Raw genomic sequence first — 18,425 nt, 5'->3', positions numbered from 1 at the left:
AATTTTTAAAACAGACATATAAAAACGTGTACTTCATCTTTGTGTGCTATTGCAACCAAAAGACATAATCCTAAAAAACAGGATCATAATAATATAATTTAACTAATATTTAGATTTTTTTTTTAAAGATTAATATACAGTCAAACCCAAAATTATTCAGACAACAGATATATTTTTTTATTTTTTACTAGTGTGGGTAGGACACTATAGGCAATGTATAGCAAAATAAAGTAAACCATGACATATACCTAAAATTTCTTTATACAGTGGACTACCAGTAAAACCGAAAAAAATTGTTGTAAAAAATTTTTTTTCTTTAATTGCTAATGCAACCTTTTTACACCACAGACTGAAAAAAATCACATTGTTTACATACACAGTGTGCACTTGATCCCAATTATTTTGTATAATACTCAACATGCATGACATTAGTATTACATTGGGCAACATTTAGGGCAACATGGCTTGTCCAACCACAGAATGGAAGTAATAAAGCAAAAACTTAATAAATAAATAAATATTGTTCTTGGTTTAATGGGTTGACTTATGTTGTTTAATACTCAACCTAGTTTAGAAAGGCCATTTATAGTAATATACGTCTTATATAATTTGTAAGTGCTCAGTGTTGATTTGAATATTGGTTAAACACTGTGATCTCACTACAGTCCCTGTAAAGCCAATCTTAAAAATTGTTTCTAAACACATTATACATGTTAAAAATGTTTTGCTGAAACATGCCACTAAGATTGTAAACTATGCATTATTTACATCGTTTTTTCACCATTTCTGTTTTCAGGATTTTTAGGCTGCCCTAAAACGGTGGCTCGATGACGCACTGAAGACACCGAGCATGGCCCCGCCCCTAACACAATCGCTAGCATCCATTCAGGTTGTATCGATATTTGAAAGATGAGAGGGATGGCAGCTTTCGCGCGAGTAGGCGTAGTTTCAGCGCCGACAGCGGACACGCCCCCAGCGCTCGAGAGCAGAGAATGCAGCCTATTTTTCCAACTGGTTTTATTTACTTGACGTTTTTAACAACATTCCAATTTGTTTGGGTGGTTAATAATAAAAAAAAAATTTGTGGTGTGGCATACTCAGAACACATTTTATATCTGACTTTACAAGGACTTTAACCTGATGTCATTATTTATGGTTACCTCCACCAGGCATTAATGATTCATCTAAGAACCAGCAACATGACAATCACTGGGAACAGAAACACTGTTTTAGTCAGGTTAAGAGACGCAAACTTTTAAGTTGTTTAATGCAAAATGGGGAGCAATTCATTCAGGCCAACCAACCAAAAACACTATTATTTAAACTTATAAACTCATGGGTTAGAAAAAAAATGATAAAAGTATGAATTTATATTACATTTTAAATGTTTCAGATGTCAATGCATGTTGAATGTTTACGACCCTTTATTCATTTAATTTCGCTGTGCTGTCTTTATTTGATTATAGCCTATTATAATATATTGCTGCATAAATAGCTTACCATGTTAAACAGCTCGTTTGTTGAAAATAAAGGTGCTACAAAGGGGTTCTTTACAGCGATGTCACAAAAGAACCATAACCAGAACCATTTAGAGCCCTTAAAGGTTCCCAAAATAACGATTTCTTTCTTACCCTTTACAAAGAAACTTTTTTTTAAAGCACAACGGTTCTTGTCATATATACATAAAAAAAATGTTTTTGTTATTTTTAAAAGTGAAGGAGCAAATGTTTTTGTTACTGAAATGAAATATATGAATCCAGCATTTCTAAAATCAGCCATTAAATATTATTAAAAGTACTGAACCAGTATTGCTTAAATATGTATATTCCTATAAGGATTATAAAAAAATATTTTAAATAGATACACTATACTGCAACTGTACACTGTCATTAATGTCAAAGGCATCACAAATACATACAAATACGCTTTATGTGAAGACTGTAACACTTTCCTCTGCGTTGCTCTACATTCATTTTTGTCTCGTTTTAGATCTCATGTACGAAAATGTCATTCTCCATCGTCCTCCGTGGCTTTTTTTGGATACACAACACCGTTTCCCTCGCGTGACAGGTGATCCACAGCCACACTCTCGAATGCCCTTCTCATTAATGGATGCTCCTCCAAAACTTCATTAAAGCTGTCAACACTGAGCGAATAAAGCCTGCAGTAGGTATCGGCTATGACGCTCGCTGTGCGACGTCCACGGTTCAGCAGACATATTTCTAAAAAAAAACAAACAGGTCTTACATCCACTATCATTTACTTTGAATCATAGTTAGTTTGGTATAAAAGCAGAATTTTTGTAAAAGCTTTTAAAGGGCACATATTATGCCTATTTTAACAAGATGTAATATAAGTCCCAGGTGTGCCTCGAATGTGTCTGTTCAGCTAAAAACACCCCACAGATTGTGTGTTATAGCATGTCCAAAATGCTACTTTTTGGGTGGGAGCCAAAAAGCGCTGTGTGTACCTTTAAATGCAAATGAGCTCCAACTTAACAACAGACAGTGAGTGCTTTTGATTAAAAATAGATCTGATTCCTTTGAATACAATAGTATCTTTAGCTGCATTAGTGCTACAATGTGCTAACAAACACATTTAGAAAAGCTTTGGGGTAAAATGGGCGGGGCTTTGTTTGTGTGATGTCACATTAACAAAAGATTCAAAGCAGCATGTCTAATAAGTTACACTTTGTTTTTAAAGGGATTAAAAAAAAAGAGAGGGTGGATTTTTTTTTCATTGAAGGGTTGTTGTGCTCACATACAGTTATGTCCAAACATTTTTTGAAAGTGGATTTTGCATAATATGTGCACTTTGAAAATAGATGAATTATTATTAAGTGTTTAAATGGGTCATATTATGCCTTTCACAAGTCTTGAGTTAGTTTGGGGTTTACTAGAACATGTTTTCATGCTCAATTAAAAATACAGTTTTATCTTCATATTAGATCAAACTCACCTCCAAAGTAACAGCCGTCATTAAGTTTTTTCTCCTTTTTGTCGTGTGTGATTACGCTGACGCAGCCGTGCTGAATGAAGTACATTTTCCGACCGAGCATCCCTTCACGAATTATTATGTCACCCGGTTGAAAGACCTCAAAGCGTAACTTCGTCAAGAGGACTGTGACGAAATGAGGATCGGCATTTGCAAAAAGCGGCATGTTAGCCACAAGTCCACGACAATTAAAGTTCACAATCTCCTGCAGGTCAAACACACAGTACAAGATGGATTAGGATTATAACATCTCCTGAATGCATTCGATTGGGCAAAGCTTGAGGGGTCTAAGGGGCCTGAGATTATGGGATGCATGGATGAGGAATTGTCAAAATTTCCATAAGGGATCTTAAATATTCATAAATAAGATTATAGATAAAAACATATGATAAATAAGTTTTATGTAACCCGGTCTGTGAAATACAGGCTAAAGTCTCATCATTTAATGATGAGATTAGGAGCATCAAAGTCTGATTTCAATCATTGATTTTACATTAATTTGACATATTTGACCAGCATTTTATGTTTTAAATCCCATCCCTAAAAACATTTTCAAAGCAAAGCATGCCGAAACATAAGAAACCTCTCTGAGTGGATCACTAAGTTCTCCGAGAATGTTCTCCTCGTCGAACATCTTGCCCTGGAAGCGATGCTCATAATAATCATGAATCCTCTGTCTCATATCCGCAGGCAGCTTGTGAAAGGACATGTACTGTTCCACCTGCTTGTACTGCAATAACAAAACATTGCAAACGTTTTTTTAATGCCAACAGAAAAAAATAGTCAGGAAAGCAGTTTGTGCAGTACCTTCTCCTGGTACTGGCGATGGGAGGCATCCAGTGACTGGACGAGGTTGGTGGCATTGCCCAGGAACATAGCGTAGCAGGTGGCACCAATGATCATGCTGATCATAGTGAGCCAGACGTCAGTCGGCCCCTCGGGTGCCTGGGCTCCGTAACCAATGCACAGCATGTGACTCATGGCCATGAAGAGGGCATACGAATACTGCACATCCCAGGTGGCATTCTGGCAGAGAAAGACAGACCGTCACTACTTAAAGATGGAAACATTAAAGACTTGGGACACTTTCTTATATCTCAGCCTTTTATTTTAAAGCAGCTTACAGTGCATTAAAAATAATAAACATTTTATCATGTGTGTGTTTCCTGGAGTTGAACCCACAACGTTTTGCGCTGCTAACACAATGAGCTACAGAAAAAAAAGTTATGAGGATTTCAATGTTGGACTAATAAGATTAGACTCATCCATTTGGTGACGCTAGCAGTACAGAAATGATGCCGCTCAGCTTTGAAGGATTAAGGGTTTAAAGGGATAGTTCACCCAAAAATGAAAATTATGTTATCATTTACTCACTGTCAGGTAATTAGAAACCTATAAAATTTTATTTTTTTAACCAATCCGATCAGAGGCCCCATTGACTTCCACAGTATTCATTTTTTTTTACTGTGGAAGTCAATGGGGCCTCTGGTCGGTTTGGTTACAAACATTCAACAAAATATTTTCCTTTCTGTTCATAAGAACAAAGAAATGTATACAGGTTTGTGACAACATGAGGGTGATGACATAATTTTTATTTTTGGGTGAACTATCCCTTTAACAAATTCTTTAGTGCCCCAGGAACAAGTGCATTCATCTTACATACCACCATGTTGTTTTTGGAGACCCAACAGTCCGGAGGGAATTCCTGTAACATTGGCACCATGAACTGCAAGCAGCCGTTCCAATGACACAGCAACAACATCATTCCGATCAGATTCACAATGCGAACCACCGCACTGGCCAGGTCATAGGTCATGTGAAATATCTGTAAAACCCAGCAACAGCTGTACTGTCTTATTTCTTATTCTTATTGTAAAATATATATTATATATTTATCCTGCGCAGTTAAATCTGTTCACAACACCTCTCATGCACCCAGGTTCACAACAACGATGGAAACTGATTGCTCACCTCCTCCCACTGATGGATGTAACGTATAAGTCTGGACAAGCGCAGTAATCGGAGCAGACTAAGGATCTTGGTGAAGCGAACGATGCGCAAAGCCCTGGCGGTGCGGTACACCTCCGCCGACTCCAGCCGGGCCTCTATATCCACAATCAGGAAGAAGTAGTCCACCGGGATGGAGGAGATAAAGTCCACTAGAAACCAGCCACGCAGATAACGGCGACGGATCACTTGCGGATCCAGGATGATCTCGGAGTTGTCGCCCTCCATGATACCCGTCCGGAAGTTTAAGACGAGGTCTGCCAGGAAAAGTGTGTCGGAGGCCACGTTGAAGGTGATCCAGGGTAGTGTGTTCTGGTCTTCAAAGAAGGTGATGCCCCATGGTAGGATCACAAGGTTGCCCATCATAAGGCAGAGCATCACCAAATCCCAATAGAACCTGTTGATAAAAATTACTTGATGATGACCTTTATTCAAATACTTTAATAAAGATGCATCAAAGATTTTTTATGTATGCTGGGGTGGTGTTTGGTGCATAAACTCAACTTTGAGAAGATTTCAAGAAAGCTTGGCAAATATGACATCACATATTCATCATTAATCACATAAAGACATGGCCAAAGAGTACAAAATATTACCGCAGATATTAATAACAAATAATATTGTAGTCAATGTATCCTTTATTACCTATTAGCTGTTTTTCTATGCATTATTTTGGTTGATTTGAATACATCCCAGATTCCCTAATTCATTGTTGTTTGTTTGCCAAATGATTTTGTCAAATAAAGTTTGGTGTTTTGTTAATTTTGTACCAAATGCCTGATATTTTGATGGTTTAATCTAATCTGATGGGGCATTATATGCAAATATTGAACACAATTCCCACAAGACATCACTGTGGGCACTACTGTATGCATAATATTATCCATAATCAGGGCCGGAGTGGGGCCATTTTTCAGCCCGGGAGTTTCAGGCCCAAGACCGGCCCACTTTTCCATAGTGTTATTCCAAATTAGCACTTTTTTCTAATTGGATAAATAAAGCAACAGTTCAGCTCTTACGATAGTTTTTATTAATATCATGGTTCAAAAAAATGAGGTAAAAGCTAAATAATATTTTACTTAAGATGAGAAGTTAAGAAAAATATTCCTCTTGTGGAATAGATCCAAAATGGGCTGGGTTATTTTTGACCCATAATGGGTAAATATTGGACAGAACACACATGCTGGGTTAAAAATAACCCAATTTTAGGTTGTTGTTATGCAACCATTGATTATAATAACCCAACAGTTGGGTTAAAACAACCCAGCATTGGGTCAATTTTAACCCAGCAGCATGTTCTGTCCAATATTTACCCATTATGGTCAAAAATAACCCAGCCCATTTTGGATCTATTCCACAAGAAAAGGTTGATAAATTATTAGCATAGCTAATTATATGAGGCCTATGATTAATCAGATGCAAATAGAAATATAAAACCCAGTCCTAATTAAAAATCAATAAAAACAATTTGACAAAAATATTGAATCCAATATTGGGTAAATATATAGCATAACAAGTGATTTATAAGCTTTTTTTAGGCTTGTCATTTTTGACTGGGAACACAAAAGGTGTTATAGGGTTCTGAACACAACCTGAGGGTTAAATAACTTTAATTCATATTGTTTACTCATGGCCTCCTCATTTTCAGCGGGGGACTGCTCAGAAGCTGCTTGCATAATTTTGCAAAGTCTATGAATCGCCATATATACACAAAAGCTAATATTTTAACAAAAAAAAAACATTTGGCTTGTAAATAGTTTGACAACAGTATTAGCCGAATAATTACGTTGCTAATGCTTATCATTACTAGGCTTATTTCTCTTTAAGTTACCTGTTGTTGTCACTTTTGTTTGTCCTCTTTAAAATAAATCTGTAAGTTTGGCATGTTTGGCGGCAGCATCCTCCTCCAATGGATTTTTTCTTCAACCTGTTTTTTACGATCTTCTCTCAGACGCGTATTGTTACGGTAGGGCCGGCCCAGCCTACCGGAGAAAAGTTTTCTTGGACGTGCTATGGACCGAACCAACTCTATGGGAGGGGAGGGGAAAACTCCCTCACATGGTACAACCCATGCAGAGGTTGCGCGCTGCCAATGGGAAACGTGTGAAGTGTCATTTAAGAGAAGATAGACTCACTGACGTGACAAATGTAAAAAAAAAAAAAAACTCGACCGGCCCAAAAGTGAAGCGGCCCACCGGGAATTCTCCCGGTTCTCCCGATTACCCACCCCGGGCCTGTCCATAATTATCAATACGTTTTAAAGGCGGGGTGCGTGATTTTTTCGCTTTGGAAAAGGGAGTCGGGACGACTACCAAAACACACTTGTAGCCAATCAGCAGTAAGGGGCGTGTCTACTAACCAACATCTTTGCCTGGGTTGCGTATGTGTGGGGTGGGTCATGCACCCTGCCTTTAAGTCTGTTATAACTTTAAAGGGATAGTTCACCAATAAATGACTATAATTTTGTCATTTACTCATGCTTGAGATGTTTCAAACTTGTCTTTGTTCTGCGGAATACAAACAAAGATGTTTTGAAGAATGTTTGTAACAAATCAGATTTGGGGCACCATTGACTTCCATAGAACGAAAAAATAATACTATAGAAGTGAATGGTGCCCCAGATCTGTTTGGTTAAAAAAAAAAAAGTCAAAATATCTTCATTAGTGTTCCATAGTGATGATGAGTATATGATGACAAAACTTTCATTTTTCGGTGAACTATCCCTTTAATTATGGTTCTGGACATCACACTATCAGTTGCTAAACAGACTGGAGAAGAACATCCTAAGCCAAAGATCTCAATATGATAAAGGTTCAGCCTCGTATGACATTTTCGAGATATCAACATTTTGCCCTTTAACAAGGCATGATTACGACGATTGTTCATATATATATTTCAACTAACTACTCTATGTTTACAGAGAAAGCAATTACTGAAGTGGTACCAGAGAATTGTAAATGTACTGTATGTGACTGTTTCAACTGGATATACAATCTTCAGCGAAGCGTGGTGGTTTGAAGTTTCCACTTGCGATCATATTTTCCGTAGTGTCAGTCAACTTCAGGCTTCTGTTGACCTTTGACCTGCTACCTGAAAACTTCTACATGAGCTTACAAGCCAATGACTTTTTATATTGTATGGCTGCCATTTGACCCCTGTGGGAAGGTAAGCAACATTTAAAAGATTATAGGTTGTAAAAATAGTGTCAGACAATCCCAGTGTCTCCTAATGTCGTAAAAGCTTCCCATCTTACAAATGTCACTTCCCAACCATCCACGAATGCACAGCATATAGCACATAATATACATGATCGGTGCTTTTACTAGAAACACTGAGCATGTCGCAAAAACAAAAGGGTGATTATATAAATGCAGGCATGTTTGGTGACCAAAGTGATTTATTTTGTGTTTTCAAAATATGTGTTTGTTGCGTCATGTGAACCATGTGCATCACGTGTTTTGTCAAAATAAGTGCCTGCTGCAAATGCGTCAAAACTGTTTATGATAAAAGAGACGCTCACGTTCACCGAATACATGCAAGACACTCCCTTAACAGTAAACTCTGATTATGCTTGAGATTATGCGAGTATCTGGCAAACACGAGCGTCTCTTTTATCATAAACCCTTTAGACGCGTCTGCAGCAGCACTTATTTTTCCAAGATACGTTATGCACATAGGATCACTCGACATGAAGGACACACATTTTGAAATGACGAACCACACGCATGATGGGCTAAATACATGTTGTGACGAACTTCGCATCGAGCGCCCTCGAAAAAAAGTCGTCACCTGCCGCCACTGCATGATATTACAAGACATAATATTTGTTTCTGTTAAAAATGTCTTTATTAGTTAATCATGACTTTCTGTTGTCTAAATTTGTCAGTGTCAATTCTGTTACGTCAAACTCTGTTACCAAGGTAGAGTAACACTGTTGACAGGCATGTTTGTGTGTAAGAGAGAGGGAACGTGTCTGTTTCAGACAGCGGGAGATCATGATTTTGAGCTAAAACACATTTGACAGAAAAGATTATATTGTTATGGCCTGTAACATCTTGTGATCCATGACAATGAGTACCAAATTATTAAAATAATGAAAAATATAACCATAATGATTTTGGACACCAATGTACTTGCAATTACATATCAACCATATAACAGTCTGTAACTTTTCATTGCTTAATGAAAAACACCTCTTTCATGATCTGTTCTTCCAGTTTTATTACGATTTTTACTTGTAAACATGGATCTCATGAAAAAACATTGATGGAAAATGCTAAAGTCTGTGTTAATTCATTTTAGATAATTGTTTCTGAACACATTATATATGTTGGAAAAGTATTACTAAAAACCCGTTACAAAGATTGTGAACTATGTAGTAAATTAATTAATTGTGGACTTAAGGGGCGTGCACACCAAAACTTTTACGCCCGCGGCCGGCACACGTTTTCAATTGTTTCCAATGGAAACGCTGCGTTTTTCAAATAAGCCAGCAGCTATCGGTTTTCTTCCGTGCTGAAAACTGGCGCCCGGCGGTTTTTCCGCTGAACGCCGAGAGTTAAAAAATATTCAACTTTGGGTAAAAAAAGCTCCAATCACAGTGGAGGAGGGGCGTGACATTACCACGGCAAACAAACAGCTCACAGCTGAAGTATCAGAGCTACCAAAGCGCTCAGCTAAAGAAAGCTGGCACTCAGCTGAAAAAACAGCTAGCATTCGGCGTTGTCCAGGCATTTTCAGCCATGTTTAAAAGTTTTGGTGTGCACAACCCCTTACACCATTAAACACTTTTTCAATATTTCTGTGTTCGTGATTATTTGGGCGGGGCTAAAACGGTGGCTAGATGATGCACTGAAGCCACTGATCATGGCCCCACCCCAACATGAGAGACTGCAGCTTTCTAGAGAGTGGGTGTGGCTTCGTTGCAAACACGCCCCCAGATACTGAATAAATGTGTAACTTGAATGCAGTGCAAGTCGCTTTGAATGTAATATTCCTCCAAATGCATAAATTGAAATGTACATTGAGTGAACTGTTATCTCTCTTGGCTCTAATATGGTGTTATTAAAGGCGTTCTAAGCGAATCTGCGAGACGTTAGTTTTTGTTGACGTTTGAACAGTTTTCAAACAGACGGAGCGTAGCTAACTCCTCCCCCTCCCTTCCGTGCTTTCATGAACGCGCCCAACCCCCACCCCCAAATCCTTTTTGTCGTTTATTGGCTGGAATACTTTGTTTTGTTTTGTGGTGCTAGGTTTGGCCACTATGTTGATATTGCCGTTTGTGAAGCCTGGGCTGTCTACAGAGATCGCGTTTTTTTACAGTTTGATCAGCGGATAGGCAGCAAGCAGATAGTGAGGAGATGTTTCCAGTATGTAACAAAAAATGTTTTAGGGTCTAAAACGCGTCAATTCGCTTAGAGCGCCTTTAAGATCCTGTATCATTTTATCTCTTTACATCTTGCGGCTTTCTCTCTGCACTTACAAGAAACAAAAGAACATTAAACCGACACTGTAACCAAGTTTGTCCATTCATCTCTGATGGTCTTACTGGCTAACGGTAACTCTATAAGGGAAAGCGGTGTAACTGGACGCCCAGATATCATTGTTCTCTACTTTGGTGGTGATTGAAAGGTTTGTGCTTGAACAATCAGATTTTGGGCTTAAGGGGCTCATATTATGCCCATTTTTCAATATGTAATATAAGTCTCAGGTGTGTCCAGAATGTTTCTGTGAAGTTTCAGCTCAAAATACCCAACAGATCATTTATTATAGCATGTCCAAGATGCCCCTATTTGGGTGGGAGCAAAAACACGTTTTGTGTGTGTGTACCTTTAAATGCAAATAAGCTATTGCTCTTCGCTCCTTTACCAAAAGAGATGCTTTCGTTAAATTAGATCTGATTTTGTGCAAAGAAGCACAGGAAAAATAGCAGACAGCGTCCAACATACTAAGGGCCGAAACTATGGTAAAACAGGACTGTCAGTCAGTGGTCGTGGGCGGGGCTTTAGCAGTGTGACATCACATTGCTAATAGAATTAAAACAACATGTCTAATGAGCTTGCTTTGGTTTCATGAAGATTAAAATATTTTTTCATTGTAGGGTGGTTGTGCCAACACACATTTATGTCCGAACACCTTGTAATTTACAGCAGGCAGACACTTACAGTGCATTAAAAAGCATAAATTTTTATCAGAACGTGTGTTCCTTGGGTTCGAACCCGTGACTTTATACAGAAGTACACTGTATGCTGAGCTTTTCACATGTTTGCAAAAGTAACAGTGATGGTTAATACTGTTTTAGATTCACTACACTGTCAGAAAAAAATGGTCACAATATGTACCCTAGCTGTCACTTGGGCGGTACCCTTTCAAAAAAAGTACACCTTTGCACCTAAAGAGTTCATATTGGTACCTCAGAGGGGCCTAAATGGGGCCTTTTTAGAGGGTACCACCCCAGTGACAACTTGGGAAAAATATTTTGAGTGTACCAGTATTCCCACCTTTGTTTTATTTTCTGCCAGTCATATTTCCCTTCCTCTCTGCGTCACTCACCTGAAGTCACTATATGGATGTATAATCCAAACCCCAAATGCCTTCACCCTTTCCTGCTCAGCTGCTACACCCTTTGCACTACCGAACATTCGCAGGGAGAACTTGTTCACCCCTGGCTGCAGCAAGGAGCTGAATTGTCTCTGGAGAAACGTGGGTTGGTTGCCAAAGACCCTTTCCTCTGAATCGCACACCATAGGGGCAACCGCAGGCCCCGGCGACTCACATGTAGATCTGTGGAGGTGAGATGGACTGGACGTGGTCATGGTGGTGGTCGAGCCATCTAACCCTGCTATAACCTCAAGAGATTTGGAGATGGGACCGCTCACAGAGTCTGTTTGGTCCTGGTGATGGTTGACAATGTAGAGGAGCCTTTTATTCACCTCCTCCCCACCCCGTTCCTCCCGTGTGATGGTCCTCGAAGAGGAACGCCAGCTGGATAGGGAGAACCTACCCTTGATGTTGCGCTTAGAGGCGCCACTTGAAGAATGAGGGCTTCCATCAACATCCATGATTTTGGTTTGATGTTTATGCAGGTAATGAAATGTATACGTTTAAAAATAATAAAAACAGATGAATGATGACATCATCATTTCCAAATTAGAAGTTAGATGCTGATTTAAGAGAAAAGGTTGAACCTCATCAATTGGAATGGGTTTAAATAAGCCTGCTTTTGAGGTTAATACTTCATAGGTTAACCTTAGTCAGCATAACGCAAACTTGACTTCATTTCACATCAAGTCTCCTTACACTTTACAAGTTTACAAGCCAAAATGTTGCACTCTTTAAAAGCCAAAACATGTCCATGCCCTCGGTATGTTTACCGTACAAAAGCAAACAGCAATCCCAGAATCCTTGCGTGAATGTACAGATAAAATCCAGGCGCAGTTCATCCGCCCTTGTAAAGTTCCTCTGGGAATAAGTGCAATTATTGTCAATATTATTTCCACGTATCCACGTACATATTTACCATCACAGTCGTTGGAAAACTTCCGCAAAATCAGCGCATGTGGTCCCAGTATAAGCGCATCGCAAAATACGCGTCAGTTCTTCAACGAGCAGCCGAGGTTCGAGTTTAATCGGCTTCTTAAGGTGGCGTCTTTATCTCTCTCTCTGCTGACACCTGCGCGTTATCTGTTCAAACAAACTGCATGAACCGATAGAGGGAACAGAGCGTCACACCTGGGAGGAAGTGGGCGGGGTCAACCTGTGCTGCTGGAGGACACGGAATACGCTGGAGACCCACAGGTGTGTTTCCCTCAGCGCTGAACGCGCGTGCGTCACTGAGTGTGCAGGGTTTTGGTTATATCATATAAAGCACTAAATAATAATTTCTGTTAAAATATGAATAATTTAAGGGTGGATAGTTTTTAGATTTTAAGTTTTTTATAATTGTTTTCTACACTGTAAAAAAATTTAGCATGAAGTTAACAACTTGGTTTTGCAAGTCAATTCATACTATTTATTTTAAGAACTGTGATAAGTTGACATAACTTATAAAGTTATGTTAACTTATAAACTCAACTTACAAACTTATACTAATTTATTAACTTACACAACTTATTAAGTTGAAGTTGTTTAAAGGGGTCATATTATGATATTTTTTTAAAGATGTAAAATAAGTCTTTGGTGTCCCTAAAGTGCGTATGTAATAATAATAATAATAATAATAATTCATTTCATTTATATAGCGCTTTTCTGCGGCACTCAAAGCGCTTTACATATGAAAGCGGATTCTCCTCAACCACCACCAATGTGCAGCATCCACCTGGATGATGCGACGGCAGCCATATTGCGCTGAGGAGGAGACAGAGTGATATAGCCAATTAGTAGATATTGGGATGATTAGTAGGCCAATGGGCAAGTTTGGCACGCCCCTACTATTTTTCAAATGACATCCTGGGATTTTAATGACCAAAGAGCGCCAGGACCTCGGTTTAATGTCTCATCCGAAAGACGGTGCTTGTTGACAGTATAGTGTCCCCGTCACTATACTGGGATGTTAGGACCCACACAGACCACAGGGTGAGCACCCCCTGCTGGTCTCAATAACACCTCTACCAGCAGCAACCTGGTTTTCCCAGGTGGTCTCCCATCCAAGTACTCAACCCTGCTTAGCTTTAGTGGGAAAGCTGTCTTGGGCTACAGGGTGATATGGCTGCTGGATGTGATATGTGATATTTTTAGCTCAAAATACCCCACAGAAAATTTATGTTAAAATTGCAATTTTGAAGGTGTGAGGAAAAATTTGCCGTTTTTGGATGTGTTCTTTAAAATGCAAATGAGCTGATGAAATGCAAACATTGATCACAATGATGGTGGTCTGTTGAAATTGAAACTCAATTGTGCTGTCAATATTTTTTTTTATTTTTCTTTCTCTCTGCACTTAATGGCAGTGCTGTGGTTGGATAGTGCAGATTAAGGGGCAATAAGGGTAATAAGATTCACTGTCTACGTCACAAAACAGGCGAAATCTGAACGACGTTACTTTTCACATGCTTGCAGAGAATGGTTTACCAAAACTAAGTCACTGGGTTGATCTTTTTCACATTTTCTAGGTTGATATAAGCATTCGGGACCCAATTATAGCACTTATGGAAAAAATCAGATTTTAACGCTATAACCCCTTTAACTTTTGTTGAGTTAAGGTAACATAAAAATGTGTGTTGATTTGACAAAAATGCTGCATTTTTTTACAATTTGATCAGTTTATTCAGTCTGAATTTAGTTTAACGCAAAGATGGTAACTAATCTAGGGGTTTTAAGAACATCTTGCAATGCAAAAAAGTGTGTTGTTGTTATTTTGTATTTTGTGATCAAATAAATCAAAATTTACACTAGTGAGTTTTAGTATCATTGTAAACCTGGGTTGTTGTACTTTTTTTACAATGTTGTGCAGTTCACTATGATCATTAGCAGGACAGTAGCCTAAATTATGTGTCTTCAACAAACAGTGTCTGGTTTCGGTCTCCATCAATCCTTTAAAGTGCAAGATATCGTGTTCCCGAATCCAAGATGTTTAACCTTGATGATGAAAATAATTAAAGCCATGCCCTACTTCCTATCCAACACAAAGGAAGGCCTTTCTTTAATGTATCATGGTTAACAGAATGTTAATACAGCTTACATTATATAAGAACAACAATACCATTGATCCATGTTTAACATTTTCAAATAAATAGCAAAAGTTTACAAAGATGTCAAAAAGCTTATACATTACATATGTTTTTGTAAAATATATATTTCAGTATTATTACTATTTAATAGTAAGTAAATAAAATAAATAAAGCTTAATTAGGACTTACATAGTCATACAGTATTAACAATAAAAAACAAATTGGCTCATGTCATGTTTAATGTCACATTATCCGAGATACAGTGTTAAATTGGTTTTCTTCAATGCCATTACATGACTTTACATTGATCTGCACTCGTTGCTGTTGGCATTGAAGACTGGGCTCCACCCATGTTGAGACTGAGCCCTTGGAAGGCACCGAAAAGAGAGTCATCATTTTTGGAGGCCATCTTGCTTTTTACATGTGTTCTCTGAACCGGTGTCTAAAAAATAAATAGTTCAGAAATTAACCTTTCAGCATATATAAAAGCGTGTAGGCTGTCAAATATGTACCCCAGCTCTCACTTGGGCTTTCAAAAAGTACAGCTTAGCACCTAAAGAGTTCATATTGGTACCAAAATAATACATATCTGTACCTAATGGTATAGAATGAGGACTTTTTAAAAGAGTACCACATCAGTGACAGCTGGGGTACATATTTTGAAAAAAATTTTAACAGTGTATGTGACCAGTACCTTGGAGTAGCGGTGTGGACTTTTGTAATGCGCCCTTATCGCGGCCCTCTCTGCGTTCTTCTGTGCAAACTTCACCTGCCTTAATTTCCTGTTTAAACACAAAGCATTTTAAACAAATGAAACATTTAATATTTAATTTTAAAGATCAGAGTTATTTAATGCACTATAGATTTAAAATGTGTATAAGCTTATTGTTGTCCACTTGCCTTTCCCTGTGCAATTCTGTTTGGTAGGCCCTTATCCAAGACGAGTCGTGTGCGGTCTGACCGTAGCAACATGGAGCGCTCTTCCTCCGGACAGTCTTGCTCTTTCTACTGAAGCCGTCCTGAACTCCTGTCACACAACTGGTCATGTGTCGGATGGGGGCGCCCAGGGACTTTTTCATCAAAGAGTTCATTTCGCCTTTAGCTTGTTTATTCCTGGGAGTGTAAATCAGCTATTGCACTAACTAGGTTTGAGCTTTTCTCAAGATATGAGAGTCAATGATCTTGGGATATTTCAGTAATGAAAACAAGTATTTCCAAATGGCCAATCCCATATATCCCAGTCTAATGGATATTGTTGGTATGTGCAGGCTGCATTGACACCTAGAAAACACACATACATGATATAGAAGTCTAAAATAACATACAGGAAAATGTTCAGCTCTATCTCATTTATTATTTAGCATAACAGTAAATGATTCAAAGTCTTCTTACATAAAGCTTTTATTTAAAAAAACATTTAAAGAATTGAATTACTGTAGCTGGATTCTCTTTCCCATATATATCATATACCTGCATTTGATTTTTGATTATTTGAAATTTAATTTAAAAAATAAAATGTATAAATGGCTGTGAAAAAGTTTGATTTCATTCATTGATTTCAATCTTTGACATGATCTTAATCAGTCAATATTAAAGATATAAAGGTTATATATTCACAGAATGATCTTTACATTATCTAAGATGACTGTATTAAATTACCAAAAACAACTTTAGCTGCGTTTTCGCAGGGGCGGTCTCAGATATCCGCCATTCTGTATGCAAAATGGAACGAATGACCAATTTGCAAAACAAGCAAATGCAAAACAGCTGTATGCAAAACTAGCATAGCATCGCAAATGAAAGCGTGAAGTCATACCTGATATCTGCTGAAACTCCTGATAGTATTTTATCAAAGGAACTAAACTTCCAACCTCTTGCATGCTGTATCTGTCTCTTTACAACTGTGTTCTCGAGCTTCAAGTTTATAAAGCGGCTCACTCGTGCATCTGTCCTCAGGTAATCGCCCAATGACGTCACTCTTCATAAGTACATTAGTGGGATTCGCAGGCACGTGAGAGAGGACGATATTGACACTGTGAGGCTAAAAGAAAATGTACAAATAATTTTAAACATCTGTGTTTTAGTGTAACGAGGCCGAAAAATTACACCCCTGTGAACGTTCTGAATAAAACTTAAAAAAAAAAAAAAGTTTAAAGGGATATTTCACCCAAAAAAATCTCATGTTGTTATAAACATGTATACATGTATTTGTTCTGACAGGAAGGAAGATATTTTAAGGACTGTTTTTAACCAAACCATTCATGAGCCCCATTCACTTGAATAGTATTCTTTTTCCATGGGGCTCATGGTCGGTTTGGTTACAAACATTACTCAAAATATATTTATTTGTGTTCAACAAATACATTTATACAGGTTTGTAACATGAGAGTGAGAAAATGATGACAGAATTTAAATTTTTGGGTGAACTATTCCTTTAATAAATATATATAGTATGACTTGATCTTGACAGATTAAAAGCTAAACTTTTTCCTTCACAGATGGACAGGAAAGAAAACAGATGGAGGAGGAAGTTGTGAATGAAGTCAGTGTTTAAAGAATGACATGATCATTTTGGACTATTTAACCACCCGTATCTTATTCACCTATACAGCAAAAAATTAAATTTCTCTGGCCAAAATATGTTTTAAATATATGCTAAATAGATTTTGTAAAAAATAAAGCTTAATTAAATATATTTTTGAATTTAGTCATAGGAAAAAAATTCCAGAGGCCGATATATTGACCGATGCCGATAAAAAAAATCCAAATATCAGACGATTAAATTTATTAATCTTTTTTGATTAATTGTCCACTTATTCAAACAGTACCGTCAGATGTCAGATCCACATATCTTGTAAATATGTTTTAAATAAATTAAAAGGGTATATTTTAAACTTTTTTTTTGTAGTTACACCAATTTTTAGTTTGTCTCTTAATAACTGTGATAACCTAAAATAACCATATCGGTTGACCTCTATTTTTAACCTTCATATATAATATTTCAAAATGTATTTCAGGTTCAACATATACATTTCTAATTTTATAACACATACGGTAAAAAATATATTTTTCCTGGTTAAAATATATACGTTTATACGTATGTACAAAATATAAAATTTAATGTATATTTTTGCAGTTGAACATTTATTTGTATATTTCTTTTTAACCTTTTTAAACCTGTTATGTTTCTTCCAATTTGATGTGAATATAAATGCTTTAAAATATACTAGTCAACATTTGAAATGGATCAAAACCTTTCATAAAAGTGGACCTAATGTCAATACCCAATATTTCTTCTTGTCTTATTGATAAACATTTTTGATCCACTTCAAATGTTCACTAGTGTATATATAAAAAATGACCAAAAATATATTGGTGAAAAATAAATTTTTGTAAACATATTTTTAAAAATATATATACAAACATATTATATATACATACATATTATATTATATAGGGCATTTTTTGAAAAATATTTAAAATTATATTTGAAAATACCTTTTATTGCCATATCGGCAGAGCTCAAAATTGGATTGTGTCTCAACTGAACCAAAACTATCAATGCTTCATTTGATAATGTTTTCAAACACAATAATCTATAAATATATCACTGTAATACATCTACAGTATAGTTTGTTTTCAAACAGTGCTGACAGTTAGTATAACAGTACTGGAACCTTTCATTGGCTCATTGAAGTACCAACATGAGAGTAAGAAAATTAATTTTAAGTTTTTGGTGAACTTTTCCTTTAAGAAACA

General features: G+C 37.2%; 2 protein-coding genes across 2 annotated transcripts; both read right to left on the bottom strand.

Annotated features, from left to right (window-relative positions):
• Positions 1-1,096: 1,096 nt before the first annotated feature.
• Positions 1,097-12,687, bottom strand: hcn3 (hyperpolarization activated cyclic nucleotide-gated potassium channel 3). Its single transcript, XM_065282125.1, has 7 exons — positions 11,554-12,687; positions 4,966-5,398; positions 4,658-4,819; positions 3,802-4,020; positions 3,578-3,724; positions 2,959-3,199; positions 1,097-2,222 (listed from the first exon to the last, which is right to left on the bottom strand). The coding sequence occupies exons 1-7, from the start codon at positions 12,060-12,062 to the stop codon at positions 2,008-2,010; spliced, it is 1,926 nt and encodes a 641-aa protein (XP_065138197.1). The 5' UTR covers positions 12,063-12,687; the 3' UTR covers positions 1,097-2,007.
• A 1,476-nt stretch (positions 12,688-14,163) lies between these two features.
• Positions 14,164-16,694, bottom strand: LOC135771727 (uncharacterized). Its single transcript, XM_065282115.1, has 4 exons — positions 16,483-16,694; positions 15,567-15,947; positions 15,361-15,448; positions 14,164-15,108 (listed from the first exon to the last, which is right to left on the bottom strand). Exons 2-4 carry the CDS (start codon positions 15,755-15,757, stop codon positions 14,956-14,958), a joined length of 432 nt encoding a protein of 143 aa, XP_065138187.1. The 5' UTR covers positions 15,758-15,947; positions 16,483-16,694; the 3' UTR covers positions 14,164-14,955.
• Positions 16,695-18,425: the final 1,731 nt, after the last annotated feature.

This window comes from Paramisgurnus dabryanus, chromosome 19 (genome assembly GCF_030506205.2).
Source record: "Paramisgurnus dabryanus chromosome 19, PD_genome_1.1, whole genome shotgun sequence".
Taxonomy (NCBI): Eukaryota; Metazoa; Chordata; class Actinopteri; order Cypriniformes; family Cobitidae; genus Paramisgurnus; species Paramisgurnus dabryanus.
This window is presented reverse-complemented; position numbering and strand designations above follow the sequence as displayed.

What these genes read in the sequence shown, in the direction of transcription:
- hcn3 (XM_065282125.1), bottom strand. Translation starts at nt 12,062, where the DNA reads ATGGATGTTGATGGAAGCCCTCATTCTTCAAGTGGCGCCTCTAAGCGC. An exon ending in CATCCATATAGTGACTTCAG is followed by an intron (nt 5,399 to 11,553) that starts GTGAGTGACGCA and finishes TTTTATCAACAG; the next exon opens with GTTCTATTGGGATTTGGTGA. An exon ending in TTAGTGATCCACTCAGAGAG is followed by an intron (nt 3,200 to 3,577) that starts GTTTCTTATGTT and finishes TTTGACCTGCAG; the next exon opens with GAGATTGTGAACTTTAATTG.
- LOC135771727 (XM_065282115.1), bottom strand. Translation starts at nt 15,757, where the DNA reads ATGAACTCTTTGATGAAAAAGTCCCTGGGCGCCCCCATCCGACACATG. An exon ending in ACAGAATTGCACAGGGAAAG is followed by an intron (nt 15,449 to 15,566) that starts GCAAGTGGACAA and finishes GTGTTTAAACAG; the next exon opens with GAAATTAAGGCAGGTGAAGT. An exon ending in GTCCACACCGCTACTCCAAG is followed by an intron (nt 15,109 to 15,360) that starts GTACTGGTCACA and finishes TTTATTTTTTAG; the next exon opens with ACACCGGTTCAGAGAACACA.